The following is a 23106-nucleotide window of genomic DNA, read 5'->3' on the forward strand; positions in this document are numbered from 1 at the left end:
TAATTTCACAAACTAGTATAGATAAAATACTAAAAATGACTAGAGAAGCTAGTCATTTCTAGTATTTTGCTATAATCACTGAAGATGAAAATAAAAATATGGATAAAAAAAAATAAAAATCATCTGAAGAATTATTAAATTATTTTCATTTTTGTTTTAATTAAGAAATATTATAAAATTTTTCTACATGTTCTTTCATTTTTGTAAACCTTTTAGTTGAGAAAATTGTTGTGTTCATAATTTGAAAGAAAAAAATTAATTTTGAAATTTAGTTGCAGGTCCTGAATAGCTTCCTCTCTAATTTCATAATTGAAATGACGCTTTTTCAATGCCAATTGGAATATTTTTGACTTCTTCCTCTATTCCATTTTCATTAAAATATTCCGCGATATTTTGTAGATATTCAAGAACTTCATATACTTATCAGAATCCTTTTTCTTTTTGAGCATTTTACTTATTTAATTAATTTTATTTAAAATATCATGCCTAAATATAATTGAATAAAGAAACTTATGAGATATTATTTTTAAGGCTATTGATTTAGTATGATTCCTTGTATCCATATTTTTATTTTCATCTTCAGTGATTATAGCAAAATACTAGAAATTACTAGCTTCTCTAGTCATTTCTAGTATTTTATCTGTAATATTTTGTGAAATTATTCCAATAATTTCATTTTGTATTTGTTCACCCAAATAATGCGCGATATTTTTCGATTCAGATTTCTGAATACGGCGAATATTATTATTATTATCATCTGTTTATTAACCTTAGGTTCACCTCCTGAACAGCCAGTGGACTAGGAGGGTGTACAAATATATATATTTTAAATACAGCATACAATTTTATACAAATTTTTGATATTTTAAATACAGCATACAATTTTATACAAATTTTTGATATTTTAAATAATGCATTGTTTAGAAAATTATATTTACTTAATTGCAGTAATGATGAACTTTAAAATAAAATTGATATTAAATTAATATTGTAATTACAAATACAGGTTGCCTATGTATCATTTTTTCTGTCATTACAATTTGCTTTTCTTTTACAATATATTTTTGCATTAAATTATTTACATTTCTGATATAAATAAAGCTCAGATTTTATTGTAGTTCTGGTGATTTGATCCAGATTTCATCCATAATTTGGCTTCTGTATGTTCTGTTTTCTCCAAACTTATTTGGATCTATGGAGAAGGTGTTGAAGTATTGAATCATGTTACACAGGAACATTCCTTTTAGGGAGTCCAGGATAGTGAACTTCATCCTAAGTGTACATTGCCTGCTCTGGTGGTTTCTATTGCTTGCTTTGGGAAGTGAGATAATATCCTCTATTGATGGGGCATCCATCTGATGGGTTAGCAGCTTAGAAAATGTGGACAGATTTTTTTTAAGAACAGTGAGCTTCCAGGGGTTCATGCCTAGATTGACTAGAAGAATAGATTTGGAGATGTTGAATGGGTTCCCTCCAGTGGTGGGATTCAAATAATTTAACAACCGGTTCGCTGCCCTAATGACCGTTCTAAGTATAAAAAAACTATATACCAAAAGATAGTTTATTATTTCATGCAGTTGATACTTAAATAAGAACAATAAAAGAGGTCTACAAAACTAGATTATGTTATAAGAAAGAGTTTTAAAATATTAATGAAAAAATATTAAATAATACCTGACAAAAAACAATAAAACTGTTATTTAAAATATTTCCATATTGTTTCTTGATTGGCGTCCTTGCTTGCAATTTTCTTCGCTTTTATCCGAGCATCATCGGCTGAGTGATTTATCCTTAACCACTGTAGGAGTAGGATCCCATTCCTTTAGAGGTAGATCGATTAGACTAATAGTCATTGTGTTTGATATATTAGAAACAGTTAGGCGACTTCTCTTCTCTGAACATATTATGTTCATCTTTGAAAATCCCCTTTCCGCTTCTGCTGAGCTTACAGCAATTGTTCTGACAATATTTTTAGCTCTTTGAACACTTTCAGGATAATTCTGAAATTGCATAATTCTGGGAATTTTTTAAAACGTTTTCCAAGAAATCTCGATAATCATTAATATCAATTTGGTAATTAAAATGTCATTAAATACGAGCAATTGTTCTTCAGCTGCTTTCCATGGAACTATTACTTCTTCAATATTCCAGTAATCTGGCGCCAAAAAAATTGAGAAATTGTAATTTATTCCTATCTTGAAATTAGCTACAACTTGCTTTTAAATGTTTACAATCCATTAGTCTTTTTTTTTTTCAAATTCGTTACGATGTTTTCTAAGTCTTTCCCGAGGAAGCCCGAGACAAATTGATGATTTTCTACAAATTTTATATTTTTGAAGGTTTCTGAAGTAATTAATTCATCAACTTTTTTTTTTTATGGACCCTTTTCCTTTCCAAGCATTTGAAATGCTTTAGTAGATCTTATCACAAGTTTTTCAGCCTTTATTATGTCTATATTTCTTGCTTGCAGTGCATTTGAAAGAAGAGAAATTTTGTTTAATATATCAATCATCAGTGCCAAATCAGTTATAAAATATATATTTTCAAGACGGGCAGCCATACCTAAGTACTTTTTATTTGAATAAAAATAGTGATGTAGCGCTGGATAAGCGGGCCACACAGCTAGGGTTGACCTTAAACCACAGGCAGCCCATCTTGGTCCCAAAACTCTACCAATCTTTATAATTTCAATTCCAAGTTGTTCGGATATTTTGGAAAGTTCAATTTGGTTCTTATTGGATTGATGAAAAATAGTATATATCTTATCAATAAATATTTTAAAATGATTTACTTGCTTTGTTTCCTTTATCGAATCATCTAAAACAAGATGGAGGCGATGATTTAAACAGTGCCATATTATTATGTTTGGAAACTCTTTTGCAATCCTAGTGCTCACTCAAGATTTTCTTCCCAGCATAACGTTGGCACCATCGGACCAAAATCCTATTAAATTTTTTTCTAGGTAGTTCTTAGTAAGCCCAACATTATTTAAACTTTCCATAACTGGAGAACGTATTGTCTCTGCATCTTGTTTTTCCAATTCAACTAGTTCAACGAAAATTGTTGCTGATGTAACTGAATCCAAGGCCAATTCTAATACAACAAATTCTGATTTTGGTTTCTTATTGAAAAAAATCTGTCAAACTCTGCCTTTTCATCCTTTTAAGGGCTACTGCAAAAAAATTTTAAAAATGTTTTATTTTAATATATTATAGAGCAGGAGCGGATATGTGCCAATATATTTGAATAATTTTACTGGTTCTGTCCACGTGTGGTCATATCATAAACTTTTATAAACAAAGCACTATGCTTATACCATTGATAAACATCAGTCAGAACATACATTTTATCGATATTAAACGAAAACTTCTTGCTGAATTAATAAATGGCATAGAATACCAGGCGCCCACCTTAGAGAGAACCCTGATCACAAGTGCTATTTTAACAACCGGTTTGCCGAACTCAACAAAAAATTAGGTATCGGTTCTGCCGAACCGGTGCAAACCGGCTGAATCCCACCACTGGTTCCCTCCATGACGGTTCAGCAACCACAGAATACAGTATTCCATCGCCAAGAATCTGTTACGCAGAGAGGCAGATTTCAGATGCATATAATGGTATAGGAGTGAGACACCGTTCAATGTATTGGCAAATAAAATTGATGTTATGGCAGCCTATAAGCTCCTGGCAGATAGCCCAGAGAATGCAGCATAGGTTTTCTTCTTTGTCTTGCGGAAGTGATCTTTGAAATTTAAATCTTCATCTCACGTTAGCCCCAGGTCAGTATGCAATGATACTTTTGGAATCGTCTCGCCATTAACTACAACTCGGATGTCATTCTTGATCTTCCTCTTCGTGATTGTCATGTGGGCTGACTTCACATTGTTTAAGTTGAAGTCCAGTCCAGCTAGCTGTAAATAATCTATTAATTGTTGAATTTGATTGCAGGTTTGATTATTAATTTCTTGAATCTGTTTGGGGTCTTTTGAAATAATAAAAAAATTTAAATCATCTGCGAAGGGGCAGAAATTTGGATGTGCAGCAAGGAATGGTTCAAGTAAAATTGCAAAGAGGGTGGTCGAGATCACCCTACCCCGAGGCACCCCCTTGTTGCATAGATAGTTTTTTGGTGAGATCCATTTTCTATAATTAACTCTCTCCAGTGTAGTAAAGACTCCAGAATGCTGACTATTTGGTTTGATGCCTTGAAATATTCTTTTAAGATGCATAAAAGGGTAAGAATTGACACAGTATCATAAGCAGATATGATACTGTGTCTATTTATATGATAAGCATTTTTTTATTTCAAAAAAGGTAATGTCCAGTTGAGCCCTGTCATTCAGGGCCTTTTGTGCTCTGAAAAGAGTATCGAGGAGATTTGAGGTAGTGAACCTGTGGAGGTAAGGTGGTTGGCGAGAAAAACAGTGTTGGATAATTACTGGGTGTATTAATTTTTCAAAAATTTTTAATAAAGTACATCCTATGGATGCGCGCCTCCGTAGCCAGGTGGGAAGGAGCAGCAGTGCGTAGCACACGCTTCTTGATTAGACCGGGGTTCGAGCCCGTCACCACCAAATATGGAGGATGCGGAAAGGTCATGGAATGACCACCGCATATCCCGGAGCAATATGGCCTTAGTTGCTAATGCTCCTAAAAAAAAAAAACCAAATAACAAACATCCTATGGAAATTGGATGTACTTTATTAAAAGTCTTTAGTAGTCTTGGGTTTTCCAATTTTAGGGACTGGTTTGACATAATAAGATTTCCAGAGTTCATGTATGGCACCTGTCTTTAGAATCTTCCAGAAGATGTTAAGGAGGAGGAGATCCACAATGTATACAGAGCACACCTTGACCATCAACAGTGGAAAGTCGTCAAGTCCAGTTGTAGCCTTGTTGGGTAGTCCATTTATCACGTCAATGAGTTGCTTAGTAACTACAGGCTGGCCTTGATTAATGCGATTAATTCGTCCTGCGAGCACATCACACAAAACGGAAACGTGTTAATCAAATATAATAATCAATAGGAAAAATTATAATTGGTCCTTCTGGAATGTCCATAAAGAATTTTAAAAATACCTTTTAATTAACTTTTTAACTGTATACAATGTAAAAGATAATGAAAATAATTATGGAAGAATTAAATGTTTATTGCATAAAACAGCAGTTCCCAAACTGTGCGCCACGGAATATTTTAAATTTTCGAGGGAAACACAGTGATACTCGACATCTGTCGGACACCGCGTGAACTACTAGCTCGAGGTAGTTCACAGTTTCAACATTTCTTATTAAGTTGTTTGGACCTAACTACTAAACGGAACTGTTAGGTATTTCTTTTGGTCTGGGTGCAACTTGAAAAAATTACTGAGACACTAAGAGCACCGTGACCCGAGAAAGTTTGGGAACCTCTGACATAAAATACACAATGAAGAAATGACTGTTGCGGAAATATTTGAAGAGTGTTGAGTTTCTCTTTTCATCAATCAATTTCCGATAGCCGACAACAATCTTCTCTGGGCCCTGGCGAAATAAATATCGCAGAGAACCTCAAACCTTTTGTTTGAGGTTCTCTGCGATATGAAAGATTTCATCTAATTCTTTTACCATTATCTCCTTCGCGGTAACATTTTCATCTGGCTCATTTAAAAATTTGAATTTTTATGCAAGTGTGCATTGACTTTATTAGCAGGAGACAAACAAGTAACACGTCTTCTTCTGATGGTTTATGGAACACACTGAGGCGGACAGCAGGCAAACATGTTTATTGACTGTACGACTCGCGGTAAGCTTAACGCACGATTCAAATCTTTTTCAACTATTGCATAAAAAAAAAAAAGATCGCGTTAACTGGAAATTTGCATCGTGTAAAGTGAAAAGTGGTATAATTTTTCAAATAGCGTTAACTGAAAATTGCGTTAATCGAACTCGCGTTATGCGAGGCCTGGCTGTATTATATCATCCATAGCATTTAGGGTTTTCCCAGTTAGACTACGCAGGATTATGGTTTCATCTGGATGATCAAAAGATATGCACGTCCACTCCTCAAATAGTTTTCTTTCCATGTTAAAGTGATTGTTGTATTTTGAGGAAATTCTCCGGGCCTTCTTAATTTGGGACAAAATGTACTGTTGATGTGCTCCTCTCCTGAGGCGCAAGCAGTGAGCTCTCTCCCTTTTAAAGGTTTCGTGGTCTGTACTGTTTCTGGATCTTTTCCACTTTCTGTATGCCCTCTGCTTACATCTAAAGGCGGTTTTCATGTCCAGATGAAACCATGGCTGGATTCTCTCGCTAATTCTGACTTGTTTGGATGCACCAATCATGGCCATATGTCTCAACTACTCAGCTAAGGATTGGATTGCCTCTTCAGTAGATAATGAAAATAAATTATTCCAATTAATGGCGTATTTGCACATTATGGTTGATGACTTTCAGGTTTCAAGAATTTTGTAGAAAATATCAGTTGAGAGTGAGTATCTGAATTATAATTTCTAACTTGAATTCCTGATACTGTTGATAATGAGAAGGCACAGGTAATAGGTGAGTGATCTGAAGAGAATGCGAAAGAGTTGGGCAGGTTATTACAGTTGGAAAATTTGTGAAAAACAAGGTCTAAAGCTTGACTTGCTCTCGTTGGCGGTGTGATATGTCTTCTGAGGTCCAAAGAGTTCATGTTTAATGTTAAGTCTTGCAGAGCTATAACATTGCTCTTGGAACAGGCATATTGAAGTCTCCTCCCACAACTGTTTGTTGAGCAGGGGCTAGGCCAGCAACTAGCCAGGTCTGAAGTTCAATCCATGTTTCTTCAGTGTGGCCAGGAAGGAGGTAGACCAAACAGAGTTGCCGGTTCACCAGTGTTACACATAAAGCTTCAAAGTTGTTAGATTGGCTTAGTATAACTCTTGTTGCCTGCCGTTTTATTGGGAAGAATATTTGAACACCCCCCTCTGCCTCTCAGTCCCTACAGTTTCCGATACTTTTGTAAGGGATACCTTGAAGAAGTATATTGATTTTTCTATCACTTGATAGCCACAATTCTGTTAAACAGATGAGGTCAGTTTCTCTGAGAGATGAAAGTGTTAGGAGCAGATGGAGCTTGTTATATAAACTCCTGACATTTTGCAGAAAATATGGTATTTGCACATTATTTGATTCGGTATCCATACCAGCCATTAGTTGCTATTTTGGATTTCCTCTGTGTTTTTGTGACGTCTTTCGATAAAAGGCTTAACGAGTGTTCCAGGCGGCCAGTTGTTCTGGTTCAAGACAGTGTTGTCGCATTAGTTGGGCCTATCACTAGGAAGGAGGCATAGGATGGGTGTTTGGTTCTTAATTTCTTCACATCCACTTCTAACCCAGATTCCATCAAGAAAAGGGTTTTGATACTCTTGGCTTTTGTCTCAGGGCCAAGCCTGGATAATATGTTCTTTCATAACTGAATCAAATTTAGTAACCGTTTTAGAAAGTTTTAAAAATTTACCATTATCATTTTCATAAAAATCTTTTGAAGATCTCCTGAACGCTATACATTGCCTTGCTAAAAATAGTATCATATACAGTAAACCCCCGCTATTCGCGGTTTCGCGTATTCGCGATCGCTGATTTAATATAAAATAAAACTTTAAAAAATGTGAATTTTAAAGCGCCGTGAATAATTTCCGCCATAAAAAAAAACATGGGCGTGGCTAAAATTATCTTTCCCGGTCAAAACAGCATTCAGTGGGTGGGGGAGAGGGGTGACAAAATCGTGAGCATGGATGTTTCTCGCTAATCCTTGTTCAGTATGTGTTATGCGCTTGTCATGGAAGGTTTGGTCGTTTGATTTTAATTTATATGCTTATAAATTGAATAAATTTATCAATTTATAAATTGATATGCTTACATAAGTGATAAATCTACCGTTTTGCAGTGTAAAACAGACTTTTTCGAGTGTGTTAACGAAAGAAAGTGCCTTTATTGTGGACAAGTTCTTTTTTACCCGTACAAAAATATGCTACGAATAACAAGGGAAATGTGAAAATATCAAAGAAGGTGATGGTTAGCGAATAAAATTGAGTTATTAGACAAAATTTCTAATGGTGAAAGTGTCTCTTCAGTGGCAAAACATTATAAAATCAATGAGTCAACGGTACGATTAATCAAAAAATCGGAAGAAAAAATCCGCCGTAGCGTCCATGAAAATGCGCTAATTGCTTCAAAAATTTGCTCTGTAATTCGTGATGTTAAATTAGAAAAAATGGAAAAAGCTTTAAATCTATGGATAGAAGACCGAACTCAAAATAAAATTCCGTTAAGTTCACTCATCATTCGTGAAAAGGCAAAACTCCTTTATCAACACTAGCGAAACTGGTGATAGCACTGGCGGGATAAGTTTTTTTGCTAGCAAAGGCGCTGGTTTGAAATTTCTAATAAATATTACATTTAATATTAAATTGTTTCTTATTTTCATTTCGATGCCACATGCTTGCATTTCACTATGTACAAAGGGTACTAGGAAAGTTTTGCAATACAGCTTTGTTTATTTAATTTTTTCAAAGTAATTTCCTCTACATTCAATACACCTCTCCATCCTCCGAAACTAATCTTTAAACCAGTTCTGCCAAGTTTCACTAGGGAGTAAAGCACACTCGTTGTCCCAAGCCCGTAGAAGGTCCTCATCACTGGAAAACCGTCTCCCTTTTAGCTTCATTTTCACGGAACAGTGCAAAGTCGCAGGGAACAGTGCAAAGTCGCAGGGAGCAAGTTCTGGACTGTAGGGAGGGTGCTCGAGAAGTTTCAGTCCTGTCGTGGTCAAATATTCGGTGCAGGCTTTGGCGCGGTGACTGGAGCATTATCGTGATGGAGGTACCAGGTGTCCATTCTTGACTTTGGCCGCAGGTTCTTCATAGATCCAATGATTTTAGGCAGGCATTGTTCAGTATACCACTTAGCTGTGACTGTCTTCTGCGTGTCCAAAACGACACGTTCCACAATTCCACTCGATTTGAAAAATATAGCTATCATTTTCTTCTTTACAGATCGGGATTTTCTGACAATTACGGGTGTGTCGTCATCATCAAAGACCCAAACTTTGTTTTGAGCCTTGGTCGGCAGATCGTAATAGTACAGCCAAGTCTCGTCACCTGTCACGATGTTGTTCACATACCGAGATTGTCCCTTATCAAACTTTTTTAACATCTCCCGGCACCAAGTCACACGTCGTGTCATCTGCTCTTCAGTCAGTTGATGCGGCACCCAGAGAGAACAAAGTTTCTTCACGTGCAAATGATCTTGCAGAATCGAACGAATTGCTGGTGCATTTAGGCCCAAAGTATCCTCTATCTGTTGGTAGGTCACTCGCCTGTTTTCGTCAAGCATTTTCCTCACAGCAGTAACGTTTTCCTCCGTAACTGACGTTCGTGGCCTTCCCGGCCTCTCAGAATCCTCCAGAGTGAAATTTCCCCTTTGGAATTCTCTATACCACCTGAATATCGTTGTACGATGTGGACAATCATCATCTAGTGCAAGAGTCATTTCTTCTAAGCACTGGTCTATGGTTAAACCACGCACGAAATTATACCGCAAAACTGTTCTTATCTCATTTCGTGACCACGATGCCATCGCAAGCACTTTACACTCTCACTACTAATGAATAACTGAGCCCATCGACTTGGCGCGGCGGCTACTATGCACGTATGAACATGTCTCAACATGCAGCAACAAGCAGCTTCCTGTGATTCATTGTTGCGTCATATTGCAAAACTTTCCTAGTACCCTTTGTACATATAATACATACATAGACAAAAATTTAGACTAGTTTTTCTTATATATTTCAAAACTTTGGAATGGAACCCCTTTATTACTATGGGAGCCATAACTCAGTATTCGTGTTTTCGGTATTCGCGACATTTCTCAGGAACGTAACCCCCACGAATAGCGGGGGTTTACTGTATATTATTCTGATTGAACTCCAGAACATGGATATCTCCATTGCAGGCGTGGCCGAAGAATGGAGTGATTGTCCGGTCAAGTTCTGTGATTGGCTGATTATTGGGAAAGCGTACTTTACCTCATTTTGCATTTTTGATTGTTAGATTGGATGCAAATTTGCTTCTGATTTTAATGGGAAATGCAAAATTATCGTGCTGTTGTTTAGTCATCGTCGTGCTGCTCTGCTGCCCTTGGTTATTGTGTGTTATTGTTATTTCATGTTATTCCATTTGCAAAAGGATAGATGTATCCTTTATCACTGTAACTGTATGAGTATAACTTTCATACCTTCAGAATACATGTTTTCAGTGTGGATGTTTGATGAAGTGTATAAACATTTCTGTTGACGTGCATGAGCAATTCTCATTGTTAATGCATGTGAAATCAATCATCTAGTAATGTATGGAGGAGAAAAATCTGTGGTAGTGGTTGTATATAGTGGTAATTTTTTTAGTTAAAAAAAAAAAATTGCCTTTTTCTTCAATTCAGTTCCGACATATTGTGATGTCACGTGACATCCCCCAATAATAATGCAGGAGAGGGGACGTTGCCTTAACGTCCTATCTCTGCTTTCTTCTGCTCTTTCTTGCCGAAGTAGAAGGTTGTAGCCATGTTCTGGAGTATAACCCTGCGTAATATAAATATGAAACAGACAGCGCTGGACTAAGTTATTTCTGTGCCCTGGGCAGAAATAGTTTTTGGCACCCTTTACTAGGATATATATTTTTTTCCCTCATTGTTCTTCTGTTTTTGCCGCCCTGGAAGAGAATCCTGCTAGCCCATACCTTAATCCAGCACTGAACAGAGATCCAGATAATAAGAAAATTAACAGAAGTCTGTAATATCATGTACTGAATTTATTTATTTAAAATGAATTATTTTCCTGCCATGTTGAATACCAGAAAACGATAAACAATCAGATGACCAGCGTGACTTCTGGGTATGTGGAACAGGAGGTTGGATAGGTTTTACAAGTACTACTAAGATTACAGAATGGTAATCCCTTTAACTCTTAATTCGTGTTTAGTGGCAGCATTAATTGTATCAATTGCCTGAAGCCAGAGGTGCGAACTGTTAATGCGTTCCCAGTTAAATCTCTCGTAATCCGTTCGTTTTATGGAAATTTTCTTTTCTACGGAAACAATTTTAAATGTAATTACCAAGGGGAATTCAAAAAATATCGCTAAATAGAAATTTTCGTTTTAAATAAGTTCGTTAAACAGAGGTCTGATTTCTATATGTCAAAAAAAATTTTGTCACCCTCCTGAAATGCCGCCCGTAAGCGACGCTTACCCTTGCAGTGGCCCTGGATCTGTATACAGTACTCAAAGTGTGGCCTGACCATTGAATTATACAAGGGGACAATCACCCCCTTATCCCTACTAGCAAAATTCCTATATATCATTGACAGACACCATAAGCTACGCCGACCGGGCTAGCCGAGTGGTTAAAGTACCTGCCCGGCAACCCAAAGGTCGCGGGTTCGATTCCCGCCTCGGGCTTGGATCAAAGTACTGCAAAAACCTTGGGAGGTGCAATATGGCCACAGAAGCCGATGCGCCAACAACTACCAAATAAAAAAAAAAAAAAAAAAACCATAAGCTACACTTGCAGCCTTTTTGCACTGCTCGGAAAACTTCATTTCTGACTGCACAATTACCCCAAGTCCTTTTCATTCTCCACTACCCTGAGTGTAGTACCACCCAGTTGATACATTAATCTGGGCTTACTGCTACCCATATGCAGTACTTTACATTTGTCAATGTTAAACTTCAGTTGCCACCTCTCAGTCCATCTGCCCAACTTTTCCAGATCCTGCTGCAGTAGCACACTATAATTACTGTCATTAGCAACCCTGCTAACCTTCGTATCATCTGCAAACTTAGACATTAACCTTGATATACCTTCATCGATATCATTGATAAATACCGAAAACAACAATGGGTCCAACACCGAATCCTGTGGGACTGCACTAATAGCATTAGTCCACAAAGAGCAGTGTCTATTGATAGCCACTCACTGTCTTCTCTCACTCAACCATCCTTTTATCCATTGTAGTAACTTGCACTTAATACCATACTTCTCCAATTTGTACAGTAGTCTTCCATGTGCCACAGTATCAAAAGCTTTCCTAAAATCCAAGTATATAATATCAAAATTATTCTTTACATACAGTTCCTTTGTGACCACATCATAGTATTCAATCAAATTTGTCAGAAAAGACTTCCTCTTTACGAACCCATGGTGTGTCTGAACTTTAACTGCAGTCTTTTCCAGATGATCCTGCATCATGTCCTTAACCAGTGACTCCATTATTTTCCTTGGAACAGAAGTTAGACTAACAGTTCTGTAATTACTCGTGTCACCCTTCAATCTCCCTTTGTGAATTGGGGACACATTTGCACATCTCCAGTGTATGGAGATCTCCCCTGAGTTCAAGGAAGCTTTCATAATTATGACTAAGGGTTTGCTTACTTACTTTGCTGCTATGGACTATTGCATTATGGCCAGAATTTTGCTTAGTATCAATTTCTCTAACTAAATAGCACTGTAAAAGCTGTATACTTGGTTCACTGTTTCATATATCCTTTGCTTATGTTGAAGTTATTTTATCTAGTTTAGTATTTTTTCTTTGCTTATGTTGAAGTTATTTTATCTAGTTTAGTATTTTTTCTTTGCTTACGTTGAAGTTACTTTATCTATTTTAGTGTTTTCTACAAGAAGAAAAGATAAAATTTTTTGAAGATTATGCTTGCTGAATTTTAATTCTTTTATTTTAACTAATGTATAGGTTAGTTCAATTGCATCAGTTTAATTCGTAGCCATCTACTAAATTAGTTAAATTGGCATCGTTTTAATTATATCTCATATTGTGAATACCTTCATAACGAGTTTCCATGGTATTGCACTACCTCGAATAAGTAACACTTCACCAGTGGAGAAGATTAATGTCTTCATGACCTGCCCACCCACCGATGAGAGGCCAACGCGCCTTGAAATGGTGCCATCTGGGTGGTGGTATCTGCCGAGAATAAGTAACACTAGTCTTCTCCACTGGTGAAGCATTACTTATTCGAGATAGTGCAGTACCATGGCAACTCATTGTGAAGGTATTCGAAATATGAGATATAATTAAAACAATGCCAATTGAACTATTTTGGTAGATGGCTATGGATTAAACTGATGCAATTTCACTAACCTATACGGTAGTCATTCTACCACATAGCATGAGGATCTTGCCTATAAATACTTTATAGTCTATATCAGCATTTCCCAAACTTTTTTAGTCACAGAACACTTTTCATCTCACAATATATTTACGGAACACTTACAAAATAAGTTTAGTGGAAGCCAAAGAACTGTTTGCTAATATTTTATTACATACGATGCACTGTGCATCAGGAGCATCTTGATTTACAACACATGTAAAGCCGAAATTTGAATAACTGTCATTATACTTTTGTTTTGGTCTTTTATTAGTTCGTGCCTGTTTTTTCACTTCGGATTTTTGGTGAACAAAAGGCTGCGATTGTTCATCCTCCCTTTGAAAGATGACAATATTGTGTTTATTTTCATCGACCACAGCTGCACTACTAGGCTTACTTGCTTCTCGTTTTAAAGTTCCTTTTTTCAACCACAAATCCATGGTGATTTATTTTAATAATATTTTGAAATACTGATAATTATCAAAAAAAATTTATACAAAGTCATTTATACATATGTAAAAATTTATAGAATTTTGACATATGTATAAATTTATACATATGTCTAAATGCTAGTCAAGGAAGTGAGTTTAGTAATGATATCGGTTCGCTTCCCCCTCTCCTTCAATCCATGTACTCCAGGCTAATTTGAATGGCATATTAGATCACTACATTGCTACTTTTTCGTAGATGTCATTACCTCTACGCATACTTCTCTATGCAAAAGCTCACAAAAATAAAGTGTTCTGCTGTCTATTGATTATTATCTATGCCAGTATATTAATAACTGAAAAAAAAAATAATGTTAAAAATTATAATGATACAAAAGTGGTGTATGCTTCAAATATGCAAAATTTATTATTATTTTTTTAATTATTAATTATGATTTTTCATGGAACATTTGTTCACATCTCATGGAACACAGTTTGGGAAACGCTGGTCTGTACTATTGTACACCATCAGGCATCCCTCGTATTGCGGAGTTATACTTCATAACTGTGTTATCACTATCCAACACCAGGTATTAATTTTTATTAATTATGCTTAAAATTTAAAAATGTGAAGTTACCATAAAATAGAAGTATGAAACTGTTACTCACTGCAAAATCAAAATCTCTACAATCATTTATTCCATGAAACATTAGCATTATACTTACTCAGTGAAGTAAAGTATTTACTTAGGTAAATTAATATTTATATATTTGAATGTCAAATTACTAAATATAAAAATTAAGTTAATGAAAGAAGTAAAATAAAAATAATAATAATAATGCATGTAAATAAATGAGAATACGTAATATTATTACAATACGAAATTTTTAGAAATCTTCAAGTACCGTGTTAATAGACTAGAAAAGAACAGCGAAAGCTTAAAAAGCGGTACTCACCTTGAAATTAATCTGCGATGGTTTACTTGGGTAGCGTGGTTAATGTTTAAGTTGAATTGTTAAATTGAAAAGTTAAAAGGGAGGGAAGTAGGTAAAAGTTGACTGAGTTAAATAGGCACAAGGAAATAGAAGTGTACACATCCAATCCTTGGTTGTCATCGAAATAAAAGAAAGAAGAATAATTAAAAACTATGTAGGTGAAGCCAATAGTCTTTACGAGGACTTTCGTTAGTTAAAGAACATCTTCAGTTGGCAATGTGTGGGGAGAGAACGCGCATGGTATTTTAAGAATAAAAAATTATACTCTCGTGATGCCTTTTTTGACATGTGGGAACTTTAATCTCGAGAGGTTCCAAATTGGGGAAAGATTGAAGGGGAGTTTAGAATTTAGAATTTTGAGGTTAGAGTGGTGCTTGTACCATTCAATAACTAGGGCTTCATATTGAAGTATTCTGTAGCTGGATTTTAGTTTAATGATGGAAATGGCAGAGTCGATGAGCGGGTTGTGGTTGTGAGTCTGGGCATGAGTTGTAAGTTCTGTGACAGATTGGTTAGACGTGAGACTATGGAAATGGTAGTAGGCACGGGTGTTGGATGTTTTTGATGAGCCAAATTTAGTAGTGGTACTTCCGATATAACATGTGGCTCATCAAAAACATCCAACACCCGTGCCTACTACCATTTCCATAGTCTCACGTCTAACCAATCTGTCACAGAACTTACAACTCATGCCCAGACTCACAACCACAACCCGCTCATCGACTCTGCCATTTCCATCATTAAACTAAAATCCACCTACAGAATACTTCAATATGAAGCCCTAGTTATTGAATGGTACAAGCACCACTCTAACCTCAAAATTCTAAATTCTAAACTCTCCTTCAATCTTTCCCCAATTTGGAACCTCTCGAGATTAAAGTTCCCACATGTCAAAAAAGGCATCACGAGAGTATAATTTTTTATTCTTAAAATACCATGCGCATTCTCTCCCCACACATTGCCAACTGAAGACGTTCTTTAACTAACGAAAGTCCTCGTAAAGACTATTGGCTTCACCTACATAGTTTTTAATTATTCTTCTTTCTTTTATTTCGATGACAACCAAGGATTGGATGTGTACACTTCTATTTCCTTGCGCCTATTTAACTCAGTCAACTTTTACCTACTTCCCTCCCTTTTAACTTTTCAATTTAACAATTCAACTTAAACATTAACCACGCTACCCAAGTAAACCATCGCAGATTAATTTCAAGGTGAGTACCGCTTTTTAAGCTTTCGCCCCCTCGACGTGGGCACCTGTACGTGGTGAGGGGACCTCCCAGTGATGCTGCTGGTTTTCCAGATTAGCATCACTGGGATCCAACGCCCATACCTTGGTTCCAGGGTTACAACATTGGAATCCGGCGTGTGCAGCCGTGCGCCGCGACCCGTGGAAGCGGAAAGGGGGATCCTGGTGGTTGAGGGGCCCAGCCTTAATACACCACTTTGGCCCCTGCTTCGACGAGACGGGTGGTCCCGGACCGGCTCGACTGGGATCAATCGGCGGGTGGTATTATACTGCTAGGGTCAACTGCGTTCCAATAAGTCTCCCTCCCTATGGTCCTGGGACGGGATAAAGACTTATTGGTAACGTGGGTATGGTGTTCTAAGCGAACTCGGCGTCCCATTCGTGTACGCAGTACCTGCTAGTTCACGAGTGGGCGCCCCCTCGTAGGGCTCCGTGGTGGGTGAGGTACTTAGGCATCAGACATTTTTTCTTTACTCCTATGAGTAATTTAAATCCTTCTTCTGGGGCCCCAACAAGGCCCCTACCTAATCGAGATGATGACGCAGATAACACCTCTGCAAAACGAGCCAGAACTGAGGATAAACTACCACCATCAGTGACACCGCTTTTTCTCATTCTCCATTCCACCGGAGAGCAGTCCATTGGAAAGATGTCACCCTTCTTCATCCAGAAAGGATTAGAAGGGTTGGCTGGTTCACCCAAATCTGTTAAACGACTGCGTTCTGGCGACCTTTTGGTCGAAGCTACAAATATTAAACAGGCGGAAAAAATCCTGAACGCCACATCAATAGGGGGAATACCTATCATTGTAACCCCCCACAAAACTTTGAACTCTTCAAGAGGCGTCATTTCAGAGTGGGACCTTCTTCATGTTTCTGAAGAAGAGATCTGCTCTGAATTAAAAGACCAAGGAGTGACAGCTGTTAAAGGATATCAATGAGAAAGGATGGGAATCTCGTCCCTACCCGAGTTCTCATCCTAACGTTTAACACCCCACGGCCTCCAAGTTCCATCAAGGCAGGCTATCTAAACTGCCCAGTGAGGATTTATATCCCAAACCCACTGCGGTGCTTTAGATGCCAAAAATACGGCCACTCACAAACATCTTGTCGTGGTAACCCTGCCTGTGCTCGATGTGGTGCGAAAGACCACGAGAGCAAGGAATGTTCAGCTTCTAAACCGATCTGTGTAAATTGTCAACAAGATCATCCTGCCTACTCCAGAGCATGCCAGCGGTGGAAGGATGAAAAAGAAATACAAAAACTGAAAACAGAGCTGAATATCTCCTACCCAGAGGCCAGAAAACGTATCCAACCAGTAAATAGCGGGAAACCTTCATACGCCCAGAAGGTTTCTGCTAAGTGCACTATCGGGACACAAACTGAGATGACTATTCCACCAAAAGAGTCATTCACCCCGATTGCACGCTATTTATTGAGTTCTCAAAAGCCCACCAAAAAAACACAGTCAGTTGCCACTCCTATATCCGTACCTCCTAGTGCTCCACCACTACCAAAACCAAGTGGTAAAGAGCCTGCAGTAAGAACAGAAACAATGGATGTAGAGAACAAGGAGGTACAGGATGAATCTGTCTTGGAACTCTTTGCGGAGGAAGAAATGGACACGGGACAGCGTCCATTCTTCCCCAAAAAAGATAAATCCAAGACTGACAAAAGTAAGCCCTCAGCACCTCGGAAGCCGCCTGATGGACCCACCAAGCCAAAGTAATGGCTAAATTCCTACAATGGAATTGTCGTGGATTCCGGCGAAATACTGATGACATCAAGGCCCTCCTGCAAAAGCACGAGCCAGTTTGCTTTTGCTTGCAGGAGACTTATCTAAAGGCAAATGATGATCCCACATTGCATAACATCACAATCTTTCGTAAGGATAGAATTGCGGATGGTCCTGCTCATGGAGGAGTGGCTATCCTTGTGGGTAATCAGACCCCAGTTCAGCCCTTGCTAATTACAAACAGCATTGAGGCTGTTGCAATTCGCCTGACAGTGGGATTTTTATTAACTGTGTGCTCTATTTATTTGCCACCTGGGACTGACATCTCCCAGGAAGACCTTGATGATCTTGTATCGCAGTTGCCTCCCCCTTTCTTACTTCTCGGGGATTTTAACGGACATAACACCCTGTGGGGTAGTGCTAACATCAATGGAAGGGGACGGGTCATAGAGCGTATGCTCAATGACAATGACCTTTCCTTTCTAAATACTGGAACAAACACCTTCTTCCACATGCCTACCCGTACCTTTTCTGCCATTGATCTCTCTATCTGCTCCCCTTCTCTACTCCCTTCACTCACTTGGGAAGTGGAGGAGAATCCATTTGGAAGTGATCACTTCCCTGTGATAACCTTGTTACACAGCGGGAGACCATGTCTTCCCTTCAGGTTACCACGGTGGAAGATTGATCAGGCTGACTGGACTGCCTTCCAACATCAGGCAAATTTTGAACTCAGTACGGTCAGTCAGGAGCCGATCAATGATGCAGTAACGTACATCACAGAAATTATCGTCCAAGCAGCTGCGAATACTGTTCCAAAAACATCTACCCGGTTTCCACCATTTCCCAAACCTTGGTGGAATTCCCAATGCACAGCAGCAAAAAAGGCTCAAAACAAAGCGTGGGGGATATTCCGTCGATATCCTACCACGAACAACCTTATAGTGTTTAAACGTGCACGAGCCAAAGCACGCTACATCCGCCGTCAGAGTCAAAGGGAATCGTGGATCCGTTTTACATCATCTATTACCCAGTCTACCAACTCTAAGGTAGTCTGGGATAAAATCCGGAAAATGAAGGGAAAACATACATCCCACCCTACTTCAATCCTAGATTATAATGGATGCGCTATTGCAGATCCAACTGCAATAGCCAACTCTCTTGGGGAAACATTCTCTAAAATCTGTGCAACATCTTATTCCCCAGAGTTCCTGGTCCTGAAACAAAAAATAGAAAAACAGGCACTTAATTTTAAGTGTAAGAGCGACTGTCCCTACAACAGGGAATTCACTATACATGAACTGAAAAGAGCCCTCACTCTTTCCAAAGCAAGTGCTGTCGGACCAGATGGCATCCATTATGATATGATTAAACATCTTTCACCAAAATCTATGGATTATCTGCTCTTTCTGTATAACAGAATCTTTACCGAAGGGCAGTTTCCGGACTCCTGGCGCAAGGCAACCGTTCTTGCCTTCGCTAAGCCAGGAAAGGATCCAAAAGTCACTAGAAATTATCGTCCCATTGCTCTGACTAGCTGTTTGTGCAAAATCCTGGAGAGAATGGTGAATTCTCGTTTAATCTGGTATTTAGAAACCAATGACCTTCTCTCCAACATCCAGTGCGGCTTCCGAAGGAACCGGTCCACTTTGGACCATCTTATTAGACTGGAAACATCCATCCGGGATGCTTTCCTAAAACGTGAACACTTGGTGTCGGTGTTCTTTGACATGGAGAAAGCGTATGACACAACTTGGAGATTTGGCATCTTAAAAGATCTGCACAGCCTAGGCCTTAGAGGGCATCTCCCCGTGTTTATTCAAAACTTTTTAGCCAATCGCTCTTTCCAAGTTCGTGTGGGATCCTCACTCTCTCGCTCCTTTAGCCAAGAGGAGGGAGTACCACAAGGATCAGTATTAAGTGTCACGCTTTTCGCCATCAAAATAAATTCCATCACAGAACAACTTCCTCCAACTGTAAACAGTGCCCTCTATGTTGATGACTTTAGCATTTTTTGTCAGTCATGCAACATGAGGGTTATTGAAAGACAACTGCAGAAAGCCATTGACCGCCTCAACTCCTGGGCACTTGCAAATGGCTTCAGGTTCTCGCCGGAGAAGACCGTTTGCGTACATTTTTGTCGTAAGCGTAATCTTCATCCTGAACCTGAATTAATGCTCGGACAAAATGCTATTCCAGTAGCAGCGGACACAAAATTCTTGGGACTCGTATTTGATAAAAAGTTGACCTTTCTGCACCACATCCGTCAACTTCGCACAAAGTGCACACGCGGGCTTAATATTCTCCGCTCGCTCTCCTCTACATCTTGGGGAGCGGACCGATGCACGCTTCTTCGGCTTTACCGTGCACTTGTGCGATCCAAACTTGATTATGGGTCCCAGGTATATTCTTCAGCCAGAGACAGTGCCCTTCGATGGCTGGATCCTGTCCATCACCAGGCTCTTCGTATCGCTACTGGAGCATATAGAACATCTCCTGTCCAGAGTTTATACGTCGAAGCAAACGAACCACCGTTATCGCTTCGACGTAAGCAGTTGTGTCTAAACTACGCTTTTAAACTGAAATCCCTGCCAGACCATCCTACGTGGCTATCCGTTTTTGAGCCACGATGGGAAAATTTGTACAATACCCGTAAGACTGCTAATCGTCCTTTTGGTATTCGTCTCCAAGAGCTACTCATAGAACTTGATATCAAGGTAGACAAGGTTGCCCAAACACCGAAGCAACCCCTTCCACCCTGGCATGCTCGTATTCCAATATGTGACTTGTCCCTTAAAAATTGGGGAAAGTCGGACACTCCATCATCGGTCTACCTGCAGCTTTATTCAGCACACCGAGCTGAACATTCTGACTTCGCGCCAGTTTACACAGACGGTTCGAAGTCAGAATCATATGTGGGATCTGCTGCTGTCTTTAGGGACACCACTACATCGGAGCAGATTCCCTCTGAATGCAGTATATTTACTGCAGAGCTGCACGCTATTGAGTTAGCTTTGGATCACATCAGTAAATGCCAAAACCAACGGTTCATTTTATATTCTGATTCTCTTAGTGTGTTACAGGCTTTAATAACCGTGAGATTTAATTCTCATCCAGTTCTGTCTAGCATTCAGCAGAAGATTCACTTCCTCCGTGAACGTGAATATGATATCCGCTTCTGCTGGATTCCTAGCCACATTGGGATTAAGGGAAATGATTTGGCTGACACCGCAGCCAAATCAGCAATTCCCAGAAATAATCGCTGCCTGTCAGTCCCCTATACAGACTACAGGCAAAGAATACTCGAGAAAATACACTCCCAATGGCAGGACTCGTGGAATAGACAGACTGGAAATAAACTATATCGTATAAAGCCTGTAATTGAACCGTGGCAGTCCAGTCTGCGCAGGAATCGTAAGGAGGAAGTTGTTCTTGCCCGGACCCGCATAGGACACAGTCATTTAACTCATTCATTTTTGCTGAGGGCTGATGACCCTCCTATGTGTGAGTCTTGTGGCACAGTTTTATCAATTAGACACATTTTAATCGAATGTCCAGTTTTTAGCAGTATCCGTCTTACCGCTTTTAATGATCTGACTGAGCCATATACACTCAGTCAGATTTTATCCGACAATGACAATGTGTCTGCTATTTTTAGATTTTTAAAGTCAATAAATATTTTTACTCGTTTATAAAATTTACATTTTTCTTATATTTCTTGACATAGTGACCTAACTAATTAGGTCACTGAAAGTTTAAATTATTTTATAAATGACATGGTCTTGGCGCATTATAGCCTTAGTAGCTAATGCGCCAATAAAACCAAAACAAAACAAAACAAAAAATTAAGCTTTCGCTATTCTTTTCTAGTAATATTATTACATAAAATAATGTAATAATATTTTTTATATATTTCTTTCAAGCCTGGAATGTCATGGCTCAGACACAAAAATTTTATCCTGTTAAGCCATGAAACATTTAATATAATAATTCAAATATAAATGATGAAACTTACCATTTTGAGTTAAAAAAGTGTTTGGCTTTGATCTATCTCTCTATTCCCAGCCACAATGAATGTACACACAAGTTACACCATGTACTCTCAGAGTATTTCTATTTCTAGAAAATAAACAGTAATAAAAATTAATCCACAGAGCAGGTCTCGTGTGAGTAGGGATGCTATTTAGAAGGTACTAAAAGTAGCAATGGAAAATTCCCAACCAGTGAATTACCCAGATTAATTAAATTTCCTAAGGCCCTCTTATGGTTCATGTTGTAATTGCTAGGTTAAGGAAAGAAATGATTGTCATTATGTTACTTCCAGATGTGTTAATTTCACAAAATTTTTTGAATTTCAGGGACCAGTGGGACCTCCAGGGAAGCCTGGTTTTCCGGTTAGTGTTTCTTTCTTATTCTTTATAATTGTATTGGTGTATTATTTATATATATATATATAAAAAAATAAATAAATATATATATATATGTATTTATTTTTTTTATAATTATATGTATATATAATTTTTTTTTATTTTGGGTGGGAGGCATTTCAGGCATTAAGGTCTAATAGCAATTTGTGCCCTAGTAGTTGTCAGTTCGCCTATTGATCTATGTTCAAAAATTAAAATTAAATAAAATAAAGGAATATAAAAAGTAATTTTTAAAATTAATAGAAATTCTAGAGGAAATAGGAAATTTATTAAAGAATAAAATTAGAGAAGGAAGAGGGAAAAGGGGGATATTAAGAATAAAATTAGGAATAATTACATTCATTCATGTGGCCATTTCTCCGCTACTTCCTCAGGGACTTTGAGTGGACAGATGGCCATAATAAATGAATGTCCTACTAACAGTTTTACTAATTTCGTTATCATATTTAGTTTTAGGTATCCTAATTATAAATTGGCTGAAATTTTAATTTTAGATTGTTATTAACAGCAAACTGGGATTGGGATCCAAAGCCCAACAGCATTAGTATAAAGTACAAAGGTATTTACCTGCAATCATTATGGATGGTGATTAGGTATGAGAAAGGACTTAGATCATCCCTGGTAGTGAATTTATAGGTGGTTAGGCACCATCTGGTCTATTTTGCATGTCTGGTGATAATTATAATTGATTGATCTATTTAATTAGGACTATATGTTCCCAATTTGTAGGTATTAAGTTCTACATTTGTAATAGTTTATTTGGGTTAGAGGTAAATACATATAGGAATAAATTATATATATACATTTTACTACAACTTTAATCTAAATTTTAATACTATATTAGAGATGTTATCCACTGTACAAGGACTGGTATAGCCCTTCTACAGCATAACAGCTAACTTATGCCTAGTAAGATAACTATTTACATGTTTATATCCTCTCACATTAGTGATTTTTAACCTTACGGTGCATTAGAATTTATTTTGACTGTAAACTGGTGGCAGGGTGAAGCATAATGTGTATATTTGATATAGTTTTGCTGTCAATTATATAATTATCCAACTAAATATGCTAGAAAATAGTCTGTTTAGGCTATTATG

At 37.8% G+C, this 23106-nt stretch overlaps 1 protein-coding gene across 1 annotated transcript in view; it reads left to right on the top strand.

The window, feature by feature from the left end:
* The window catches only part of LOC150081679 (uncharacterized), a 462139-nt gene extending 439241 nt beyond the window's left edge, over positions 1–22898 (top strand). Inside the window, exons 4-5 of the mRNA XM_090380283.1 lie at positions 21938–21973; positions 22851–22898. Coding sequence (XP_090236409.1) covers positions 21938–21973; positions 22851–22898 — 84 coding nt within the window. The remainder of the gene's footprint in view (positions 1–21937; positions 21974–22850) is intronic.
* Positions 22899–23106: the final 208 nt, after the last annotated feature.

Source organism: Mastigoproctus giganteus, chromosome 8 (assembly GCF_048544385.1).
Source record: "Mastigoproctus giganteus isolate SK-2022 chromosome 8, ASM4854438v1, whole genome shotgun sequence".
Lineage (NCBI taxonomy): Eukaryota > Metazoa > Arthropoda > Arachnida > Uropygi > Thelyphonidae > Mastigoproctus > Mastigoproctus giganteus.